At 38.2% G+C, this 21,627-nt stretch overlaps 1 protein-coding gene across 1 annotated transcript in view; it reads left to right on the forward strand.

The window, feature by feature from the left end:
* INO80C (INO80 complex subunit C) overlaps window positions 1–21,247 on the forward strand; it is a 31,429-nt gene extending 10,182 nt beyond the window's left edge. Inside the window, exons 2-5 of the mRNA XM_082479234.1 lie at window positions 10,793–10,903; window positions 13,857–13,968; window positions 15,691–15,758; window positions 20,469–21,247. Coding sequence (XP_082335360.1) covers window positions 10,793–10,903; window positions 13,857–13,968; window positions 15,691–15,758; window positions 20,469–20,600 — 423 coding nt within the window. The 3' untranslated portion in view covers window positions 20,601–21,247. The remainder of the gene's footprint in view (window positions 1–10,792; window positions 10,904–13,856; window positions 13,969–15,690; window positions 15,759–20,468) is intronic.
* The last annotated feature ends 380 nt before the right edge of the window (window positions 21,248–21,627 follow it).

Raw genomic sequence — 21,627 nt, forward strand, 5'->3', positions numbered from 1 at the left:
TTGACATGTGCGCAGCACGTTCAGACTCCTCCAACCAAAGCAATTAGCTGGAAAGTCCTTTTCTTTAAGTTGATTATCTTAGTTTACATAGTCTAGAACTAACAATGCTAGTTTGATCCTCACATTGACGACCTTAAATTTTCTCAAGTCAGAAATTCTATTTTTTCCTTAATTTTTGTTAAACCTATTTGCTACAGCCAGAATTGCCTTTTGTTGCAGCCACAGAATTGCCCTTTTTATCCTCCTCCTTTCCATGCGTCCAAAAGTTTTTTTGTTATTTGCTAAATAATTCATTGTGGGAAACTTCTTAAAATACCCTGTTAAGCCCATCACAAGATATGAAAGACTATGTTTCCCTCTCACCTACAGTCATGGACGTGATACCAAAACTTCACTAATTCTAATGTAGTGGAAAAGTCAAGTCTTTTCGTAGTTCTGTTCTGTTTCAAGTCCAGCAAAAAGGCAGTCAGGATACAAGTTTATATGCAAAACACTGAAATGTCTGGCGCTTTTCAGATGTGCTGCAGTTCTTCAATACATAGTATCAGGGTGAAGTGTATGGCCACAGAATGTATATAGTTGAGTAAACAACCACCTACTTGTACAAATGCAAAAACACTTCAGAAATTTGCCTTGAAATTGACATCACCATACAACTGTCTCCTCCCTTTTCCTTCTGAGCAGCCTTAAAATAGTCTACAATAGATACTTTTATCACCTTATTTTCATCTAAATTAAAATTTGCCGTATGTTTATTTTGGATCAGTCATCAGGGTTTTTTCATTATCCAGTTAAATGTAGGTATCCATAGGATAATGCACCTAAAATTTTGCTAAGTGCAGGAGACCTGGTGTGCTATTCAAAGCAGGAATGGTTGGTGTTGAGTTTGCTGGATGAAGGAAAGTGGATGTAGTATTCAGCGCATGTACAGCCATATTTTTTTTGTCCCATAATATGAGACAAACAATAAAGATTACATTTTTAGTCTGAAGATTTTTAAAAACTAAGAAATAGTTTCTTTTTCTGTCCTCTTTTAAAGACCTTTGGAGCATCTGATACAATTACTGCTCTGTGATACATTATGCCTTTGACAACTTTTTGAAGATTCATAAAAAAATATTTTTATTCTCAATTGCTTTAGAAGTGGAATGTTCCATACATCAGTGTACCTAACGTTTGTCTTTCTGACATTGTTTTTGCGTATGACAGTCTTAAGTACCTGTACACAAATAGAAAAACCTTCTTCTGAGTAACTTTAGACTACAGTGTTAAGCCTTTGCGGTATGACTGCTAGTATTCACTAATGCATCATGGCAGCAGTAGGTGTAGTTAGCAGTAATGTAATAGAAATAGATTTTTTTATCTACTTAAAGTGACAATTAAGACAGAAGGAAGTGTTAAAATGTGAAAAAAATAGGGAAAATGCAAAAATAAAGTTTTGTTTTCTGTGTTGATTTACCAGTTAGTGCATAACATCTGAATGTAAAAGTTGATGCTTTTAATTTAGGTATATTTTTCCTAAGAAAAATAGATAAAATAGGTGCTCTAGAAGACAGATACACCCTATCTTTACTCAAAATGAATTAATTGCCTTTTCTTGAAGAAATGTTGTTTTGGTTTTGTTTGTTACTCAAACATCGTTTCTTGTCAAAATGGATAACGTTTTACAGAGTAAACTAGAATCAGGAAACTGGATGTTTTTTTCAGAATGGAATTCCTTTCGCGTCAGTCATAGGAGCTGATATCTTTTTGCCTTCCTTGTCCCTGGTTCACTCACACACAGATGAATGGATTTGATCCTTCTCCTACCTTGGCTGAAGCCTGTTATTCAACAGAGGGATTTTGATATGCTCCCTGAGCAGCACTACAGTGTTAACAACACATGAGCATATTGTAATCCTCCAGTCTTTTATCTTGAAATACTTTGACCTTAACTGTTCTATATCAAATGATGTATTTTAAACTTTAAGAAGCAGTTTAGCCAAAGTCCTTGACTGAACCAAATTTTTCTGATAGAGAAGGGAATGTACTGGCAGTTTTATAAAAATTCAGTTGTGATTTACTCTATAGTCTTTTTTGCTAGTATGCCTCTATCCATTTTCAGTCTTAAGGCCCATCAATTTAGAAGACCTTTTTTCTCTTGGGGAATCAAAATATTCTGTTGGCTGAGCTCAGTTTTACCCTTGGTGAAAGTATGAACTAATATGTGCCTTTTCATTCCATATATACTGAAATTTTTAGCTCCAGAGCTGCTTCAGCATGCCATTCAGCTTATGAATTTGTCCAAGTTACAGTTTTCTTTGTAAAGAAAACTGTCAAATGTTATAAACAAGGAATAGTCTCAATCCACCAAATGAAATCTAAAAGTGAGAGATCCTTTGCAATTATTTAGGCTGAGGGGAGCTTTGTGGCGAATGCAAATTAAACCAAGATTTTCTGGAATAGTGTGAAGCTATTCACAGTTGCGTCCCAATTACATTTTATTTGAGGCTTTTCCCCATAGTAAATAGTAATTTTTTTTCCTTGAAACATCTGTAAGTTATAAAACCTTGTTTATCATAGTACTTTAAAGTTTTTAAATGGAAAAACATGTTCGGCATCTGAAATCTCTTGAGAAGAAATCAGAGCTTTTTATTGAAGCTTGTTTTCTGTGTTTGAAAGTTCAATAATTTTGAAAAGAACAAAGTAAATTTGAGTTTTTCTGGATTTTTTTTTTTTTTTAAGTGAGCAGTACCAGTAAGAACGGAGTTCTTGTGTCATGAAATTGCTTGGTCTTTTTCCCCTAGGTTTTCAAGAAATGTTTGAGAGGTGGGAATGTAATTAAAATCTTATTCTCCCTTTGGCTGCATTTTTAATTTTGAATTCAAACCCTCACACAGTATAATAGAGCTTTGCTTTAGGGCGTTTTATACCTCTATCAAAGTGACTAAAGTAATTAGTATTTTATACATTTTGGTAAGTATTTTGTCACTGGAAGCACCAGTGCAGGTGAATGATAATGGTTTGAAGCTCAGGCAGTGACGGGACCCTAAATGAGAATGTCACCTTTTAATCAAGAGCACTTGGAGTCTATGGTATTGAAATGCCCTTCAGAGAACATAGAAAAGCCATCCATCACTTTGTGACAGTCCAATCTTTTAGTGCATGAGTAAAATTTTATTCAGCCTTTCTAAGGCAGTTGAAATATAAGATGTTTTAACTTACCTCAAAACAGCAGCGTAAAAGTTCAAAAGCATAATGTACAGATTGCTTTCTGGGCAGCATACATGTCTTTATGTATTATCTTTATTTATTTAGATTGCAATTGACACATTTTCCCTGTCCTGCTTCAAACACCTCCTCCCTCCCTCTTATCCAACCAACAGGCAAGATTATTCCTAAATTTTAGTCATATGTTTGGAGTTAATTTGCATAGTTGATTAACTCCTGATGCTCAGCGGAAATACTCAGCAAGTTAGAGGAAAAGAACTGCTGCTTTAGGAAGGGCAGATTTGTTAAGTCTCACACAAAAGTAGTTTGACACGTGATTCAGAAGTCCTCTGGGAAAAGCTTAGAAGAAGCTGAAGTACTTTTAGTGACATGTACTTGGAATTACAAACTATTATTATAATAATTCAACAATCTAATTTCAAGCTTTGTGTTGTTATGTGTTTTTTTTTTTTTAACAACCCTCAGCTTTCTCTATAAGCGAAAGCAGGAGCAGCATCTGAGGACAATGTCATAATTTAAACAAAAATATTTTTGTTCTTGGGCATTTGGGAGATTTACTTTTGATGTCAATGGAAGCAGAAACCTGTACCAGGAACTTTGCTGTTTAAGATGAGTTGGCAATGATGAAACCCGTTGACTTAAATGGATTTACTCCCAATTTACACTGCATGCATGACTCTCTTGCCCACCCTACTAGCTGCTTGAAATCAAGGACATTGATCTGCATTGTACTTAATACCTGTTTTCAGGTAGCTACTACTCGGTTTTTTTTTTTTTTGTTTAGTGAATCGAGTTTTTCAGTACCCTGTGGAACAAAGTTTGCTGTGAATATGCAAGTTTAGGTTTTTTTCCTTCCTGGCATTTGAATGTTTTCAAGCTGAAATCTTTTTTGTCCTACTGCAGAATAAGTTAGGACCTTTTGTGAAGGGAGAACGTTCCTAAGATGCTACCATGTACTGGAGTGCTGAAAGAAAAAAGGCTGGGGAAATTGTATTTGGCTTCATTTTAGTGAGGGAAAAGGAAGAGGGAAAAAGTTTTTCCTGCTAAATCCAAGAACCAGTAAAATGCAACCAGATGGTTAAGACACGTTTGTACATGTTACCGAATAAGTCTTTCCAAAAAACCTTTCTGTCACAGATATGGAGAGAACTACTCTTGTTCAAGAGAGTGCTATTTCTTCAGTCTTACATTGCTATTGAGTCTTCAATGAGTTTGCTCTCAGAAATACACTACGCTAATAATGTTGGTGATGAGAAATTTTTTAGCTAGCATTTAAACTTCAGCTTAAGCATGTCTAATTCTGACACCTTTCTCTGTGAATTGTTCCCAGCAATGTAAAGAGCTGCATTTTGTCCGCCAGAGTGCACGTGTTCAAGTTTTAATGGCCCCTGTCATGTCATCATGCAAAGTTAAATGAATTAAATATTCAGAATGTGCAAGAGCCTGTACCAGGCTTGTTATACAGTGAGAACTAATATATTAATCAAACAGCTTAATATATGTTCCAGTATGAGCAGTATTAGCTGGGACTCTGTTAAATAACTGACATTCAAAGTCTACTCCCAATTTTGAAAAGTCTGCTTGTATCATCACTGTTGTCATCTAGTGACATTTGTACTCTGTTTCCACATGGCATTCTCACTCACTGTAATTGGCTGCTAGTGAAAATACAGGTATTATCCATCTATTCTATAAATTACCATTTTCTTCCCTGGCTGCATGCCACAGCTTCGTCAGGCTGTCACAGAACTTCAACACAGCTAAAAGCTGAGTAAATTGCTACAAGTTGGATATTACTGCTTTAGAAGTAACCTGCAACAGGAATAATTAGACATATACTATTATTGAGGCTGAGTTAAAACACCAGCGTCAATGAAAGTAAGAATGTCATTGTGGTATTATTGTGATTATGAAAATCAGCTGCCCAAACTAAGTAAAAGTAATTTAAACTATTTATTGAGCTTCACACACCAAGGTTGGACACAAAGGGATTCCTTAGCAAGCCAAATTGGGTGTTTGGGACAAAGTTATCACCAAGTGTGAGGGCTTGATTTAGAACCAGACCCCTCTTATTACTTCGTTTTCAATAGTGGCCTACAAGCCCCTAGTAATAATCACTGTAAGACAAAGCCAGAGTATCAGAAATACTGAATGCAGAAGCAAAAGCAAACCAAAAAACTACAGATGTAATCACCCTCATCTACAATTGCTCTATTCAATGTTGTGTTAAAATTGACTAACTAATGAATGATTTGCAGAAAACAAAACAGACAGAGAAAATCAGTGTTTACAGTATCATTTTTGTTCCCTTAAACTAATAACTTCCTCTTCAGTTCTTACAGAATTTATTTGTGCATTTAAATTTTTCTTTTCCAATGTACTGTTCAGTTTACCTTCTATTTTAAAATTATATTTTACCAGGTAAAACTGTAAAATCTGGCAAAAATGTCCAGATCGTATTGTACCTTCAGTGATGTGAAAATCCATTTTTTTTCTAAGCCATGACATGCACGTTATGCACTAACAGGATGCCAGAAATACACAAATTTATATCTTGACTTTTACGTTTTGTATTTTTTATGTTCCTTATACTTCGTAAAACCCTTTTAGTCTAAAATAATGAAAAAATACTATAGAATATAATCCAAAAATTAAATAGATAAGAAATGATACTTCAGCATAAATCAGTTATTCTGTTATGCAGTTTTAATCCTTGCTGGGGGGGGGGCAGGGGGAATATGATTCAGACAAGCACTTTCATAATAAGCTAATTTCACCTAGTATTTAGTCCCATCACAGACACCCATCCCAAACCCCACGATGCTGATTCCACCTAGAAATAGCCAAAACAAAGAATTCAGTTTCCATGGTCTACAAGTTTTGCTTGTCCTCTCCCTAAATAAAACCAGACAGATGGAGCAATCTTTGGAAATCATGTGAAAACCAATACATCTGCGGTAGGGAATTTGGAACAGAATATATTGAAAAAATTAATAGATCTACCAAAACCTAAGATTGAAAGTAGTATGTGAATAGGCAGCCTCCCAATGTGTGTTTTCTCCCAGTACAGACAGCGTATACAGTAGGGTCCAAACGAGGCTCATTCCTGGGGTTTGGCTTTATTCAAAAGAAACCAGTGTTAAGGTAGCAAAGCTTAGCTCGGGTCTCTTCCCCAGACTTGGCTGCGCTTACAACAAACCTCTTAGGATCCTGAGTGTGTGCTGCAGGTCTTTGCTGTTTCTCGAATTTGTGCTGTCTCCTGACCAAGTGAAGTCCACAGCCAGCTTCCTCACGTAGCGACTGTCACCCTGTCCCAATACATAATGGGGAGGACAGTGTCCCACCCAGCTGGGATACACTGAATACTTGATAGATGGTCTTGTGAGAAGGAATGCAAAAAAGAAGCAGCACCCCTCACTATTACTGCCGTCTATCCCAGGAGGAATAGAGGTTGCTAACCTGGCAACACTGTGGTTGTAGTTAAAATTCAGCTAAAGCACATAAACACAACTTTATAGAAGGAATAAAATTGCACAAGTGGTCCTATAAGAAGCCTTTGACCCGCTGTCTACAACTTTTAAAACATGCCATTCCAGCCAAGGCTCTACGGCTGGCTAAGGTGGGTACTGGGAGGAGGAGGAGGAGGAGAGAGGCAGGTAACATGAGAAGTGGTTGCAGCATGGACTCCTGTGGAGGTTAACAGCCAGGGCAGGAGTTGATGGGAAAAGATGAAGATGGTTACTGATGGCTTAGCTGCAGTCTTTACTGCAGTGTTTTTATTGTTATTTGGGGTGAAACTAGCGTAGGCATGTTCAGCTGTACTGAAATCACACCTTCCTTTGCCAGTGCAGAGGTACCCTGTAAATGTAAAGCCACTCCAAGAGCCTATGGAGGAACACAGGCTGCTTAGTGACTACTGTAGCATCGATTCCCTGTAGCCCTAGTTACATAACCCACTGTTTAAAAGACACAATTTAGTTATAAAGTGCATATGAAAAGCTGCTTCACTGTCTCTCTCCTTGAAGTGTACGTTGAGCTCCCCATAAAGGATGTTTACACTACAACATGGGTTAAAAAGAAGCTTTATAGAAGCTATCGAGAGTTTCAGCCCAGGGTCACACTTTCTAGCCCTCCTGGAAAGCATTTGGGATTATCCTAGGATGCTGGGGGTGAGGGAGTTAGCTAAGAGACTGTCTGGGTAGAGAAAATATGCTGGGGGTTGGTTGTGAATGTGTCAGGAAGGGGAAGTTGCCCCCCACGTGACTGGGGGTTGCGGCACACATTGAGCAGTACATGTTCCCTGGTGACAGGCGCTTCCTCCCTGTGCTCACGAGACCACCATCGCTTCGTAGGACTACAAAGCAGATTTGAATTCGTTCCTGTTTGTTTGCCCCAGTACATGACAGTGAAGAATGAACTATCTTCCAAACTAAACGACCAAGCAAACAAGCACATTTGAGAGAGATTTGTTCAACTAATGTTAAAAGTGAAAGATTACTGTACAGTAATTGTTCACTGAGGAATCTTCTTTCAGGCTGTAAATAATGTTTTGTATTATCACTGTATTATTCACTTTCAGGAAGCATGGGTTTGCAGTACAAAGGTAGATCCACATTGGTTAAAATTCATTTGACATCTCCCCCTACCTTTGAAAAAACAAACCTGAAAGATTACATGATGTTTCGTATGCTTTGAATCCTGGCATTTTAAAATATAGGCTGGACAGAGTTGTTGATTGTTGAGACACTTTGAGTTTGTGGCTGAAAAACTGCTGAGGATATCAGCTGAGACTTCTGCAGGCTGCACGGAAAGAGCATTTCAAAGATTTGTACTTGCCGGAGTTCACTCCTCTGTGCAGTAGCACATTATTCTGGAAGCAGTGCTTCTACTCAACTCTCTGATGTTTTTCCAGGAAGAAAAGCACATTATCTGAGTATCTCTCTTCCATAGTGCTACTGCTGCTGCTGAAAGTCAGGGTTCTCACACAAGCAATTCTGAGTGAGGGACCCGACATGCCTCTCCCGTATGTCATTATCTCAGTTCCCAGCATTTAACTGGGATCATAATACCCAGTCCTGTTTGCTTCCCAGTCTACCACAGGGCTCTGAAATCATGGTATCGATTGCATACCAGTATGGTATGCAAGCTGCTTTATATTCCTGCACACCAGCCTGCACCCTTTGCCTTGGAGATGAAAACCACTGCTCTCAAATTGTCCATGACAGACCCAGAAGCTCCTGCTGGTGTTATGTCTCAGTGGGCCTGGAGGATGGCTGGGGTGTTCCCATGGCCCAGAAAAGCAGCAGCTGCTACTCCAGATCCTGCTGCCTCTGTCACTGTGCAAGGGATACCGGCACAAACAAAATAAACATCTGGCCTGTAACGTGAGTTATCCCGACTCTTAGCAGCACTAATACCTGAAATCCCCTAGGGGTTGGTCCGGAAAAGAAACGACGTGTAGAATTTACATTCAGGAATTGTCCTGCCAAGAACAGTTCCTTACTTTCCTTCCCAATGTGCCAGGAAGATTAGCACTGAATCCATACAGAAAAACCCACTGAAGACAGTGAGTGTAATATGTAAATGGACCCAGCTGCAGAAATTAAGGACTATATGTATAAGGAAGCTTCTTTCCCTTTATTGATAAACCATTTTTATTTGCTCCGTCTCAAAATACTAGATACTGTTTTGAGATATTGTTGAATGCTACTCAAAACCTGTTTCATAAACAACAGAATACTTAGGAGAAGATCACTGAAGGAGCAAAAGTGGTAAAATAATTAATAAAAAACTGTAGGATAGGATTTAAAACTGACCAAATGGTACCAAATAAAAGGCAAGAACACTCTGAAGAATGAGTGCTGATTCCTCCACTTAAAGAATTTACACTTATAATGAGCAGTATGAGAGATAGGTTATTCATCAAAAATGATCTTGTCTTTCATGTTTGCTGCTGAAGTCAGAAGTGCTAGAAGTGTGCCTGTGCAAGAAGAAACCCAGCAACTCATTGTATAAAGCCACTTTACTCAGGATTGATGAAGATACTATTTTCTCTGCTCAGTGTCACATAATGCGCATTTTTCTAAACATCCATCTGCATTTCTTCTGTTTCTGTGACAGTCACTGCCTCTTAATGTTGTCTTCAGCAAGGGAAGAATCAAGTTGAAGCTACAGACATCAGTGCTGCTTCCACTGATGTTATTTGCCAGTATCCCCTGGACTATGAGCTTACAGGGGACTGACTGTGGTTTTGAAAATAGATCATCTCTATTCATATATTTTAATAAGACACTAAAAACATGACTATTTTACTTGAATGCTTTCTTATACCATATGTTGAATATTTAAGACCTCTCTTTGCTATGTTAGAAAGAGGGACTGTTGAATAACCGATGTATTTCCCCAAAGAAGAGTTCAATTTGCCTAGTTCCTAATCTTGTAATTACTTATGCATGTAATTAAGAATACAAACACTTCCCTTGTTATCACGTGGAGAAGGATGTGCTGAATCATGGCCTTTGCTATATAGTCTCCGTTTCTCGAGGTACTCCTATTAATTCACTAATAATAAAGATCTTTTTTTCTTCTATTTAAAAGAGTATTGTATCAACACAGAAGGTTTTGCAGTGCAGGTTTTCACAGGAAAACATTTTTCTGTTCTAAGTATTATCTGTCTGAAGGTAAAGAAACATTCTAACCACCAGTTCAGTAGATATTGATTTAGCTTTTAGCTGAGCTTTTTGTTCTTCAAGAAAAAAAGAATCAAGGTATGAAATCCTATTGATTGAACTGCCAAACTCAATGGCAAAATTCTTATTGGCTTCAGTATGGATCAGAATTTCACAAGGAACATTTATGTTTGCGGCATGGGCTAGTTCTGGTAGCGTGGAGACTTACAGAGTGCTCACAAAATAAAAAACCAACATAGACTCAGCCGTGCAGAACTGTCAGAAATTGCTTAGACTGACACACAACTTTTTTAGCTTTCCAATCACACACACACCTTCTCCAACTGCTCTTCCTGCTAAATAAATAAACTGTAAAGAAAAGCCTAGAAAACAGCAAGCAGCAACTAGTACCAATGTAGATTTTGTGAGGCTTGTATATAAAAATAATATATATAATAAAATCTTTTTTCCCCTCAGTCCTCAGGCATGATTGAAGCCAACTACGGAGAATAAACTGATCAATTATTCTTTAGAACCTTGACAAAACCTTTTTATAAATTTTATATATTTCTGTTAATGCTCTAATACCAAACATTCTGAAACAAATCCAATGTACATTTTTGCTGTTCCTGGCTTCACGTGCTGTCTTGCACTTTATAAAGATGGCTTTCATTAATACTAAAATAAACCCGATGCCATTTTTACTCAGTAGTCTTTGGCCACTCCATTCCCCTTCTCCCCTTTATGTGTCTGTTCTAAATTGCTTGACAAATATTCTCTTGCATGCTTCTTTAAAGATTCAAAAGAGACAGAAAGGCTAAAAAGGCAACAGGTACATAATGCAGCAGACAGCTTGGTCGCCAGTTAAACTTGCTCAGAGTAACAAACAGTAAGACTGTATTTTTTTTCTTCAGAGTGTAGGTGGAGAGGCTGTGAGTGAAAACAAATTTCTGAACACAGAGTCCGGCACAGGATCAGTGGAAACAGCCGTCAAGCCGTTACCATTTAAAGATCCAAACTTCATTGTAAGTATATTATTTTAACAACTTGAAATGCTAAACTCTTCAAATAAAACATTAGCTAGGATTCTGTTTAACCATATTGCTAATGTAAATATTAGGAAAGTCATCTTAACAGCCAAATAAAAGGTCGGCAATTTTTAAGAAATTCACCTCAAGTCCATGCCACTCTACGGTTCAAAGCACACACTATATTATAGCATGAAAATGGCACTGGTCCAGATGCAGAACTATTATATTAAGTTCTGAAACAGAGTCAGAAAACCTGCTAGATCAAGGTAAGTACAGAAGTTTTATGGTGTGGTATCTCACAAACTACCACAGCTAGAGCAGAGTAATTTATACCGCTGTGAACGTAGGAATCCCGTCTCCCTGTTCCTAGCCAAGGCAAGCTGCAAAACAATTGAACTAGAAATCATCCAGAGAGTCATTAGCAACTGGCATTTTGCTCCTCTCCCAGTCCCTGAAACTGTAACAGACCTGTGGTGACTGTTCTTCCAGTAATTGCTAGATTTAGAAGCAAAAGCTCCGTGTTCCCCAGAAGCCTAGCCTGCCGGCGCTCAGAAGTCATGTAAACTCTGACAACTGACGAAATGCAGGCTGCTAAAACACTCTGAGGTTTAAACTGGGGCAGAAGGTGAAGGAAGACTACAGCTAGTAACGCTGTCACTGCTGGGTTTGTTTTTAATATCTTTTTATCTTGCTGTGCCAGGGCCAGCTCATTGGCACACTGTACAAATGCTTCCTAGACAAGCAAACTTCTCAGACTGCTGGTCCTAAGCCAGTACTTAGAAAGAAGGATTTTATCCCAGATTTCATTCTGTATGAATAAGCTACAATATCCCACAGCAAAAAACCTTAGTAATCAGGCATCACACAGCTCACTAAGCACAGGTTTGGCAGGCGCTATAAAATTAATCTCTGACTTGCAAGTTGCTCTGTGTCTGCTTTGCAGACAACTTCTGTCACGAGAGGGGCATTCAAATGACTGTATACTTTGCTCACTCTAATCCTCCAGTGAGCACCAGTGTCTTTGAGAAATGGGGCTTATTTGTGCCCAGAGGCATTCCATGTAGCTTCTGTATAGGGTTTAAATAGCCATGAGGTCTTGCGCTGATCCTTCATTTCTTAGAGGGATGTCACGATTTCCAAAGAGGCAATACTAATGTCTGCATGCTGGAAATAATAATGAATGTACTGGGCCTTTGGCAACTGCTGCAGAAATAATAGGCAGTTATAATAAAAAACATGAAATTGTCCTCCACAATACAGTAACTAATTTGAGAAGAAATGTATCAAGTTTTAACTAGCTTTTTTGTCAGTATGAACTGGTAATAACACTTTGGATGACTTTTTGCATCCTTCCAGCCTAACTTGCCTTAAAAGGAGTAAAATAAATCAAATAATGTCCGTCTCTCATAAATACGCCCAAGTTTGAACCATTAGCTCACTGCGGAGGATGGACTTAAAATCAGAGAAGAAGGAAGGAATTACCTTTTTCTAAACTTCCTGAAAGGAATTTGCATCCCTTGGCAATGGTGAAGGGGAAGAAGACCTTCTGACAATTGTAGAGCAACGAATAGCTCCACCTCTCCTAGCTCCAGCTTTCTCTGAACTTCACTAGTGCAGAGGTAGCTTGGTTCATTTGCGCTTGGCAGTCATTGCCTTTTGATTGTAGGTGTGTGAGGCGATACTCAGCCCCATTCCTAGGAGGCATAAGTTCATATAAACCCCAATAGTTGCTTTTGAGAAACCAGATTACTGAAAAAAGATTATTATGCAATGATTTGGGGGAAAATTCATGTAATCAATTTGAGTTAGTAATGTGGTAGTATATCTATTTTCATCTCATATTCCAGCAGTCTCTATTTTACAATGAACTCTAGATTACTAAGGTGTTGCTCTCAGAGCAAACATTTGCATGTACTTTCTATATTGGATATCCATTGCCAAAACCTGATATATTGACAGCTCATGAGCATCTTTTCTGAATATATCTTATATCTACAGAAAAAAGCTTTCTCATTGAATCCTTCCTCCTATCATTCTCAGCAATTTAACGGGCTAATTTATAAGCAAATCACAGTAGAAATGTGTTTACAGAAAGAACTTTGCTTAGTTTTGATGAGACTGATGTGGCAGGTAGTAATTATTAACAGAAATAACAAGAACTTCCCAATTGTAAGAACATTTACTTTTCTGAAGTAAAGCTATAAATCTGTGTCCTTTGATCATTTAAAAGCAGTACAGTATGTTGTGCAGCTTCTGTCTCTGGAGGGACATAAATAAATTACTCTGTAGCAATCACATTTGATAACTGAAACTACCATTATAGTACCGGTGGCAAGCCTTCCATTAGTGTACCTTTCAAAATGCAAAATTATCTTGGCAGCCAACATTCTATTTATTACTGTTTTTCTATTCTTCTGTCTTCTATCCTTTGAAAGAAAAAGAAATTTTCCAGAAAGTTTCTCATAGTATTCATTACATTTTGCAAGATCAGTTGTGTTTTCTACAGTCACAGATAATTTGTAAAAGAGCTAGAGCTGCACCTGTAATACGCCGTAAAAAAAGAGAGAGAAAATTTAGCCGTGTAATCACAATTTTAGACACAACTTCATAGTAATAAGTTCTAATACGATGGGAAGTACATACAGAATCCTGTAATCTCAGGCTAAACCTAACCACATTGATTTTCTATTTCCATGTAAAAAGCAGATTTTCATTTCCTTCAGTTAATCCTAAACATAGTAGCTTTGACACAGTCCAAAAAGCTTTGTTTTTCTTGCAGCTAAGATTAAAGTGTACAGTATATTAGCCTGCTGATGAAATAAGTGAGGATAACAAATGGTTCATGACAAGATGAGACGTATCAGAAAGACTATGAAATAGAAGTGTCACACTCTGAAATAGTATTCTTTATTTATTTTTTCTCTAAACACCATATTTTTAATTCTAGCACTCTGGCATTGGTGGAGCAGCAGCTGGCAAGAAGAACAGAACTTGGAAGAACCTAAAACAAATTCTTGCTTCTGAAAGGGCATTGCCATGGCAACTAAATGATCCTAGCTGTAAGCTGCTTAGACGCTTTGCATGTATTTATAAATAATAAAATCCACACAAATAACTTTCTTTAAAACAAACCTAAATTGTTTCCTCAGTGCATACAGCATCCTGCTTGAACAGGGTCCAGCAGTACATTTAAGACTAGTCCAATCACACTCGCCAGCTCTTAGTGGAAAGCAGGTGGACACAAATAATTTGGAGTATTGTGACAAAGTTCAAGTACATTTGAGAATTTAATAAAGGAAATGTATTTATCCAAACCAGGTCAGAAACTCCTTATTCCCATCAGGTGTTTGTCACCTCTTCACTGCTGTGGAGCTGCCTCCTTTGCATACAGCCCAAATGTCTTCCGATGGGTGGCTGCTGCTTGATTAGCTGTATCTGACTGTTTTCATATAGATTCTGCTAAGCCACATACCTGCAGTAGCTTAGAACTCAGCCCAAGCTTCCTGTACAGCTCCTTATCCTAGACTCTTGGGAGATTTAAATCCTACATCCCCTATTTAGTTCAGCGCAGCTGAAACTACGCTATTAGCAGTCCTGATTAGCAGTCTAGCTGGCGTGCATCTACAGGAGCGGAGTTACAGCAGTGGTCTTAATCTAGATATACTTCACGTCTACTCATAAACTAGGATGCTGTTGAACGTAGCTGGAGGCAGAATGTGATCCTCGGATTTTACTTAAGCAAGTGGAGGCATTTCAGACTTGCGCATATGCATATACTTTCTGTCAGACTTGGTACTTTATCCAAAAATAGCTTGCCATTTTTTGAAGTGTTTTAGACGCAACTGTTATAGAAAAATGCAGACTACTGTGTGTTCCTGCCTATTGTAACTGACAGTCTGCTGATGTTGCTATTTCTATTATGCTCTGTTTGCAACAGTAAATTTATAGGATTTTTTTTAAGAAGGTGGGAAAAGAAATTCAGTTGCATATTTAAAACCAGCTGTCTGTGGCATTAGTGTCTTTTGAATTATGAGATGATGAGTTAGAAATTTGATACGGATGGAGCATTTGAATTGATCATAGCATCTGAATGAGGTGCAAAGGAGATCAGGAAGGAGGAAAGAAATGAGTCAGGTACAAGATATTTCTTGTAAACATCCAAAATTGGGGATTTAACTACTTAAACATACCAACTGTATCTTAAAAATGTTTATGAGTGAGAGTTGCTATCTAAAGGCCACCAAAGAACAGCAATTTCCATCATTTAATTTAAACATTCAGACAATTTTCTAGGTCATTGACAGGGCTTAAAGTGGTACACGCTTAAAGATTTAACTGATTTAAAAGATTACTTTGCTTTTCTGGATTATAGTATTTCAGAGCTGCAATCTTGAGCAATGTTTCGTGGTCTTAACATATAGCATGTGTATGATAATGGCTATTCTTTCCAAATAACTTATGGCAAGGGAATTCATTAAGACTTGGAAGAAATCAAAGCATTTCCACTAGCTCTCGCATTTTTCCTTTTGGGGAGGGCAGTTCTGCTTCCTAAACTGGTTTTAGGGAAGTGAGCAGAATCAGACTGTTGTTTACAGCGCTAACAGGCTAAATGTTTTCAGAGGTAATTCTGCTTCATATTTCTTAGCCTTAGTGCTGCTAGTTAAGAGACACCTCAGAAAGTTAGGCAGAGTTTTGAAGAAGTATTGTTACCTATTTACATTTTGGGTTTATGCATTAAAAGATATATAGCACACTGGATTTATCCCTTTGTTTCTCTCTAGATTTTAATATCGATGCTCCTCCTTCCTTTAAGCCTGCCAAGAAATATTCTGACATTTCAGGACTTCCGGTAAGCATTTTATTTTTCTCTTCAAAATTGGCATCTCACTTTCCACAATGAAATAATGCTGGAGCATGCTTTTGTACAAGATGTACGTGTTGAGGTTCCTATTCAGCCTTGTGCTTAATAGTTGTCCAGTGATTTAGGGCCAAACCCCAAATACTGTTGCTGCATCACAAAATCCTTAGGTTGTTAATAGATGTCCGGACAGATTAAATAACTTGTCCTGCCAGGTGGCTCCTATCACACCATTTTCCCAGCTGTAGAGTCTGCATTGGTCCCCATAATTTCTGACTCTTTAGATTGTTACAGTGAAAGCTGGTAGCCCACAGTCTCCACGACTGTTAATTTTGCCAAGCTTTAACCACACAGACTGAAACTTTCCATGCTGAGTGTTTGCCTGAGGCCGATTTATTTCATTCTGCCTTTTACAGAAAGTTTTAAAAAGATGGCTCAGCAATTTCCAAGAATGAGATTAGGCAAAATTATATTGATTGGCCCAGGTTAAAAAAACCAACTTGTTATCATTGCTCTCAAACTTCCCCTCAAACAAATCAGCCTGAGACAGACACTTGGCGTGGACTTTTGAGAATTTCAAATACCGCCATGCTTCAGAGCTAGAACTTGGAGTTTGGCAGATGTATAGCCTGTGTGTCACAGATGGGCTATTTTACATGGTTTTGTTAAAGAAAATAGAAAAAGATAAGGAAAAAAACCCCAACCACATTTGCACATGCTCCAAAAAGTCTCAGTAGTTACAATTTGGCACCTGAATTCCCCAGAGATTCTGTTCACACAAAACAGGAGTAAAGTCATTGAATTCTCCCAACAAAAATTTTGTATCTGCTGCTGACACTGTTCCTATGTGACATGAATGATTTTACTTAAAACAAAACCGATGTTAGTAACAGCATATCTTTTCACCTTTAGCCCCCAGTGATTTATTTTGCAGAAGCCTATGCACTTAGTACAATTGAAATGAATGGGAATGTTGTATTTTGGACTATAAATAGGGTTAAGTAATGGTTACACTAAGTAACTACAATAATGAAAACTTTGTGATGTTAAAGAGCCTTAGACAGAATTTCTGGGTCCCTTCCCCCAGTTTAATCTGTTTCTCATCCATAGGGCACAAGCCCACCTCACAGGATTGATATCACCTTATAGAGATGTCTGTCAACATACACATTTGTTGTGTTGGTGCAGGTTAGCACAGCACCTTGCATTCTGTACACTGAATTAGGTTAAAGTCCCCACTGGGGAAAAAAAATGGGTGAGCACTTAATTAAGGACTGCCTTATAGTGGATACACAGTGCAAGGCAATGAAGAATAGCTATAGTGCCAACTGTAATCCTGTACATCCTAACATCTGAGTTCTTGATTTGGTAGCATATGTTTTCTTTGACTTTTTTATTTTTCAAGTAACACATTTAAATAAGGCACCAAGGAGGTGGCATGTTTCCAACCTGTGCCTTTGAGCATGATTTGGAATTGGAGTGGTTTGCTCAGATGGAGGCTGGTAACCCTTGGTGTTCAAGAGGGAATGGGAAAGCAACATCTCCCTTGCAGATGAACTGACAGACAGCAAATGGAAAAGACTGCTCATGAACCCAGGGAAAATAATTCCCTCCAGCCGGGCAGACTTACAGCCTTGCAAGAGTATTGCTTTGATATAATAGCAACTTGTTTTCAGACAAGAAGAGGGGTCAGTTGAATAAGGAACTTTGCATAAGTACCCCTACTTTACATAAAGATGCAGTGGATGGAGGAAGTGGGGATAGATGGACATGTGAAATAATAATGAGTAGATTTCACCAAAATAGCAAAAATTCCATACTGGGTCACCTAATGGTGTTCGTCTGTTTCCTATCATCTCCTCTTAGAGCTGCTTTGCAAGTATTAGTAGCATTCACACCAGGTGTGATTGGAGTTGCTGCAACACCTCTGACCTGTGAGGGGCTCATGTGGGGCAGAAAGCATAAGGGTATAAATCCCTTTCACTGCCCCATCTCCATGGAATCAAATAATGCTTTCCAGCACTGGTTTTTGATGTATTTCAAAACTAGTTAGTTGTTGTACCTATAGCGGGATGATGATGTAGGTTATAGATGTGAGTAAAGAATGTGTCTGTACCAGCTAAGGGTCAGTCTAGCCATAGGAAATAAGAGTGTTCCTCTCAGTTCCTCATTTTTTCTTTACCAGCTTGTCCTTTCCATCAGTGATTTATGTACTCTACCTATTCTGGCTCAGTATAAATACTCTCCTTTCTATATGAGTCCATTGAGTGCTGCTTTTGTTTCCTTTTTTGTCTTTCCACTTTTTTTTTCTTCTTGATTTTCCAGCCTCTAATTGCATCATGAGTCAAGTTTCCTATTTTACCTGGCCTGCAAGGTTTCTCCAGACTATGATAAAAATACCATGTTTAAAAAAATCTTTTTTATTAAGATAACTGAGACAGCGTGTCCTTTAAATTGCTAAGCCAGAAATGTTTCATAAGAAGCACTAAATATATTTTCAAGATCATTTCCTAGTAGGAAGATATGTGGGGTAATAGAATATTTCAGAAATCTAGTGTAAGAAAAATGTCCCTGTATTTTCTGTGTAAAATCTGAAAGCATTTGTGTAAGAATATATTTTCTATGGGAATGCTGGATTCCCCATGGGAAAAAAAAAAAAAGTAAAATAAATTCCTTAGCATTACCCATTTCGGGAAGAATTAAATGGTCTAGCAGGTACCAAAAAAGACAAGTGTATTGAAACCCTCTCATCGGTATACCTGCAGTTATGTTAAATGCCACAATTAAATTCTACTGATCCTCTTCTCTTTCTGTAACACAAACGGAATTAATTTTACCAATGGTCTAAGCAGAGCAGAAAATTTATATTTGTAAGGCAGCCTAGAATTCAAAAGCTGTTATCTAGTATATTGACACTGCAAAATAAAACTACTATTTCCAAGCTTGCAAGATGAGTATTTAGATATTTTAACGTGCAAAACAGAGCAATTTATTGTAAAGCAGGTTTAAAAAAACCCCAAACCTTCAAATGGTTATATTTCTTTTCCATTTCTGAAATAGGATCAGCTTTGTTACTATAGAAACAGATTGAGATAACTAATTTATTGTATTTGAAGAGCATGTATCTGTGACCTTTGACTTACCTTCTCACTTGACAGAGTTTTTTCTTTGCAAAATCACATTACTTCACTTTTCTAATCTGTTTTAATTATTGCTGAAGTAGTGGTAACGTTTGTTTTCAGAATGAAGTCATGGCATAAATGAGTAGTTACCATACATTAGTGTGTACAAACTACAGCCCAATATGAAGTAACAGAATAGTGAAGAACTGCCATAATATTTTTAACCTAGATTGGTACGCAACACAAATTGCAGATATTGCTTGGCTAGTTTATTACATAATCATGCACATTTGAAAAGCAGCCTGCTTGGTTAGCTTTTTCTTACATGAGGCCAGATTTAAAGTGTGACACAAAAATAAACTTATACCTGCCGTAAGCATGAAGTTACCACCAGGGATAAATTTACTCCTAATGTCCTAACTTTGCCATTTGTTTGAAAATCAATTGATGACTTGACTGTTAGCTGCCTACATTTAATTAACCTTGTGGCATTTCTTTGTAAAGAAACAAGTTACAAATAACACTTAATTTTCTGCTAAGTCGTATCAGGCCAGACGATTAACTGGATTGTTACTATGGTCAACAGATCCTTTCCTAGATAAAAATGGTAGAGGGCTCTGCACTTCAACAGCATGGATGTGGGGGATGCTCCAGCTCTCCTGGCCTTTTCCTTTTTTTTAGTAGCAATGTCTTAAGGGATCTCAACTGCCTGTCCGTTGCAGCCTGCCACCATCTCCTGTTAAAGAAAGGTACAGAAGACGCTTTCAGAGCCTTGGTAGGCACTTGGGAATACAGTGCTGGCTGGAAGGTGTTTGTCCTGGAGGCTGAAGGTGGAGAGGCGATCCCCTAAAGCCTGCCTTCTTCCAGCCCGGCTTCCTGTGCTGCCCCCCAAACTCAAGGTTTCTGTAGCAACAGGGAAGGGGAGAGGATGGAAGGAAATGGGCACTGCTCCCAGGCACCCAGGGTCCAAATATAGCAGAGGATACCAGGGTAGCCCAGGGTTAGCTGGCCAGGCTGCCATCCTGAACGCAGGCGTCTGTAGCAAAGCATAACGCTGAGTTCAAATTTCTTATCAGTTCAGTCACAGAACCATAAGCTGAGACTCCCTTGCTTTAACAACCACTTTAAAGTAAATTAAAAGCTAAGTTGTATGCAGGAAGAGAAAATCAGTCCAAAGCTATCAGAGCACCCATAATTCAGCCTCTTTGTGGGTAATTTATTGGCAGCAGCCTGACTCTTTGGAGAGCTGCCTTGTGAGAGACGGCACAAGGCACAGAGTTGCTAGGGTGAGTTTAGAGAGTTGAGGAATTCCTTTTGCACTGTTTTGTGTGAAACTATTTCAGCTCTCTGTTATGTTTAATGCATTTCTAATGTGATTTTATAGGGGTCTGTTAACTTCTCATAAGTTCTGACATGAGGAGAAAAAAAAAGTAGCAACTTTTGGTCATGGGGACAATAGCAGTGCTGTTACTGGGAAAAGAAACTCGCTATTTTGTGGTCTTGTAATTAGACACTTCTTTTCCGTATTCTGTCTCAAGATGTTCTTTGAATAGTGTCTCTGCCATTGTTTCTTTTTCAGGCAAATTACACAGATCCCCAGAGCAAGCTGAGATTTAGTACTATTGAAGAATTTGCCTATATTCGGATGCTCCCTTCAGATGTGGTTACAGGATACCTGGCTCTAAGGAAAGCAACAAGTATTGTTTCCTGAAGAGACTAAATATTGTATATCGTGTGTGAACAGTGCTAATTCTGAGAATCATTGTGGAAACTGACTGTAAGACTGAGGTTCCTTAAAACTATCCACGAATATTTACATCTGGAAGTAGTTGATGATACATGGGTTTGAAGAACATATGGATTTAATTTTGATAAATGCTGATATTTGTTGGTTTGCCAATTTGTAAGCAATTTGGTTTGGTGAACAGAATAACTTAGAACTTAAGGATACATATCTTCATAATGTCTAAGTTATGTTAATTTCTGTAGAGACAGGATTTCATCTCCACCCTGTATATTTTATGTATGCTCTGGCACAGAAGAAGGAGTCATTTGAATTAAGGAATGGGTACCAAGATACCTCAGCTTCTAAACCTGCTTTGCAGATGCGCTTGCTACTTGGCTATGAAGAAGTTTGTCCCATCTGTAAAATGAAGCTAAAATACCTAGCAGGTGCTGCTATTGTGACGACTGTTTATGGTGCTGAGCACTGTGGAAATGGGCAGCTTCACACAAATATTTGCATTGAAGAACTGTCAGCATAAATAAAGTTGGACTCAAACTTGTTTATAAAATATCCTAATGAATATGCATAACAGGATCAAATCAAAACACCGGGTAACTCTAAATCGTGACACTTTGTAGTTTTTGAGTGCTTCATTTCACAACCTGTCTATTCTTCCACCATTGCTAGTTAGTACAATATTAGTACTAGTTAGTAAAAAGAAGTACCAAATTCCCAGACTTTTTAAAAATTACACTTAAAAAAGCAGCAATTCCACAGTTCAGTGACGTTCTGACACTCAGATGGTCTTCAGCAAGGCAAGACCTCCTAGGTCAGGACACTGACCTTTGCACCATGAGGTACCAGAAGAGTAATGGATAGCAACTGGACATTGTCGCCCTTTAGAGGAAGGAGACTGAAGGGGAGTTTGGACTCTTGCGGGGGGCGGGGAGGCTGACAAGTACATGCCAACATCAGAATGACCATGACTTCCTGAAACTAAGTCTAGGGGCAA

The sequence above is a fragment of the Vanellus vanellus genome (assembly GCF_965231255.1).
Source record: "Vanellus vanellus genome assembly, chromosome: 2".
NCBI lineage: Eukaryota > Metazoa > Chordata > Aves > Charadriiformes > Charadriidae > Vanellus > Vanellus vanellus.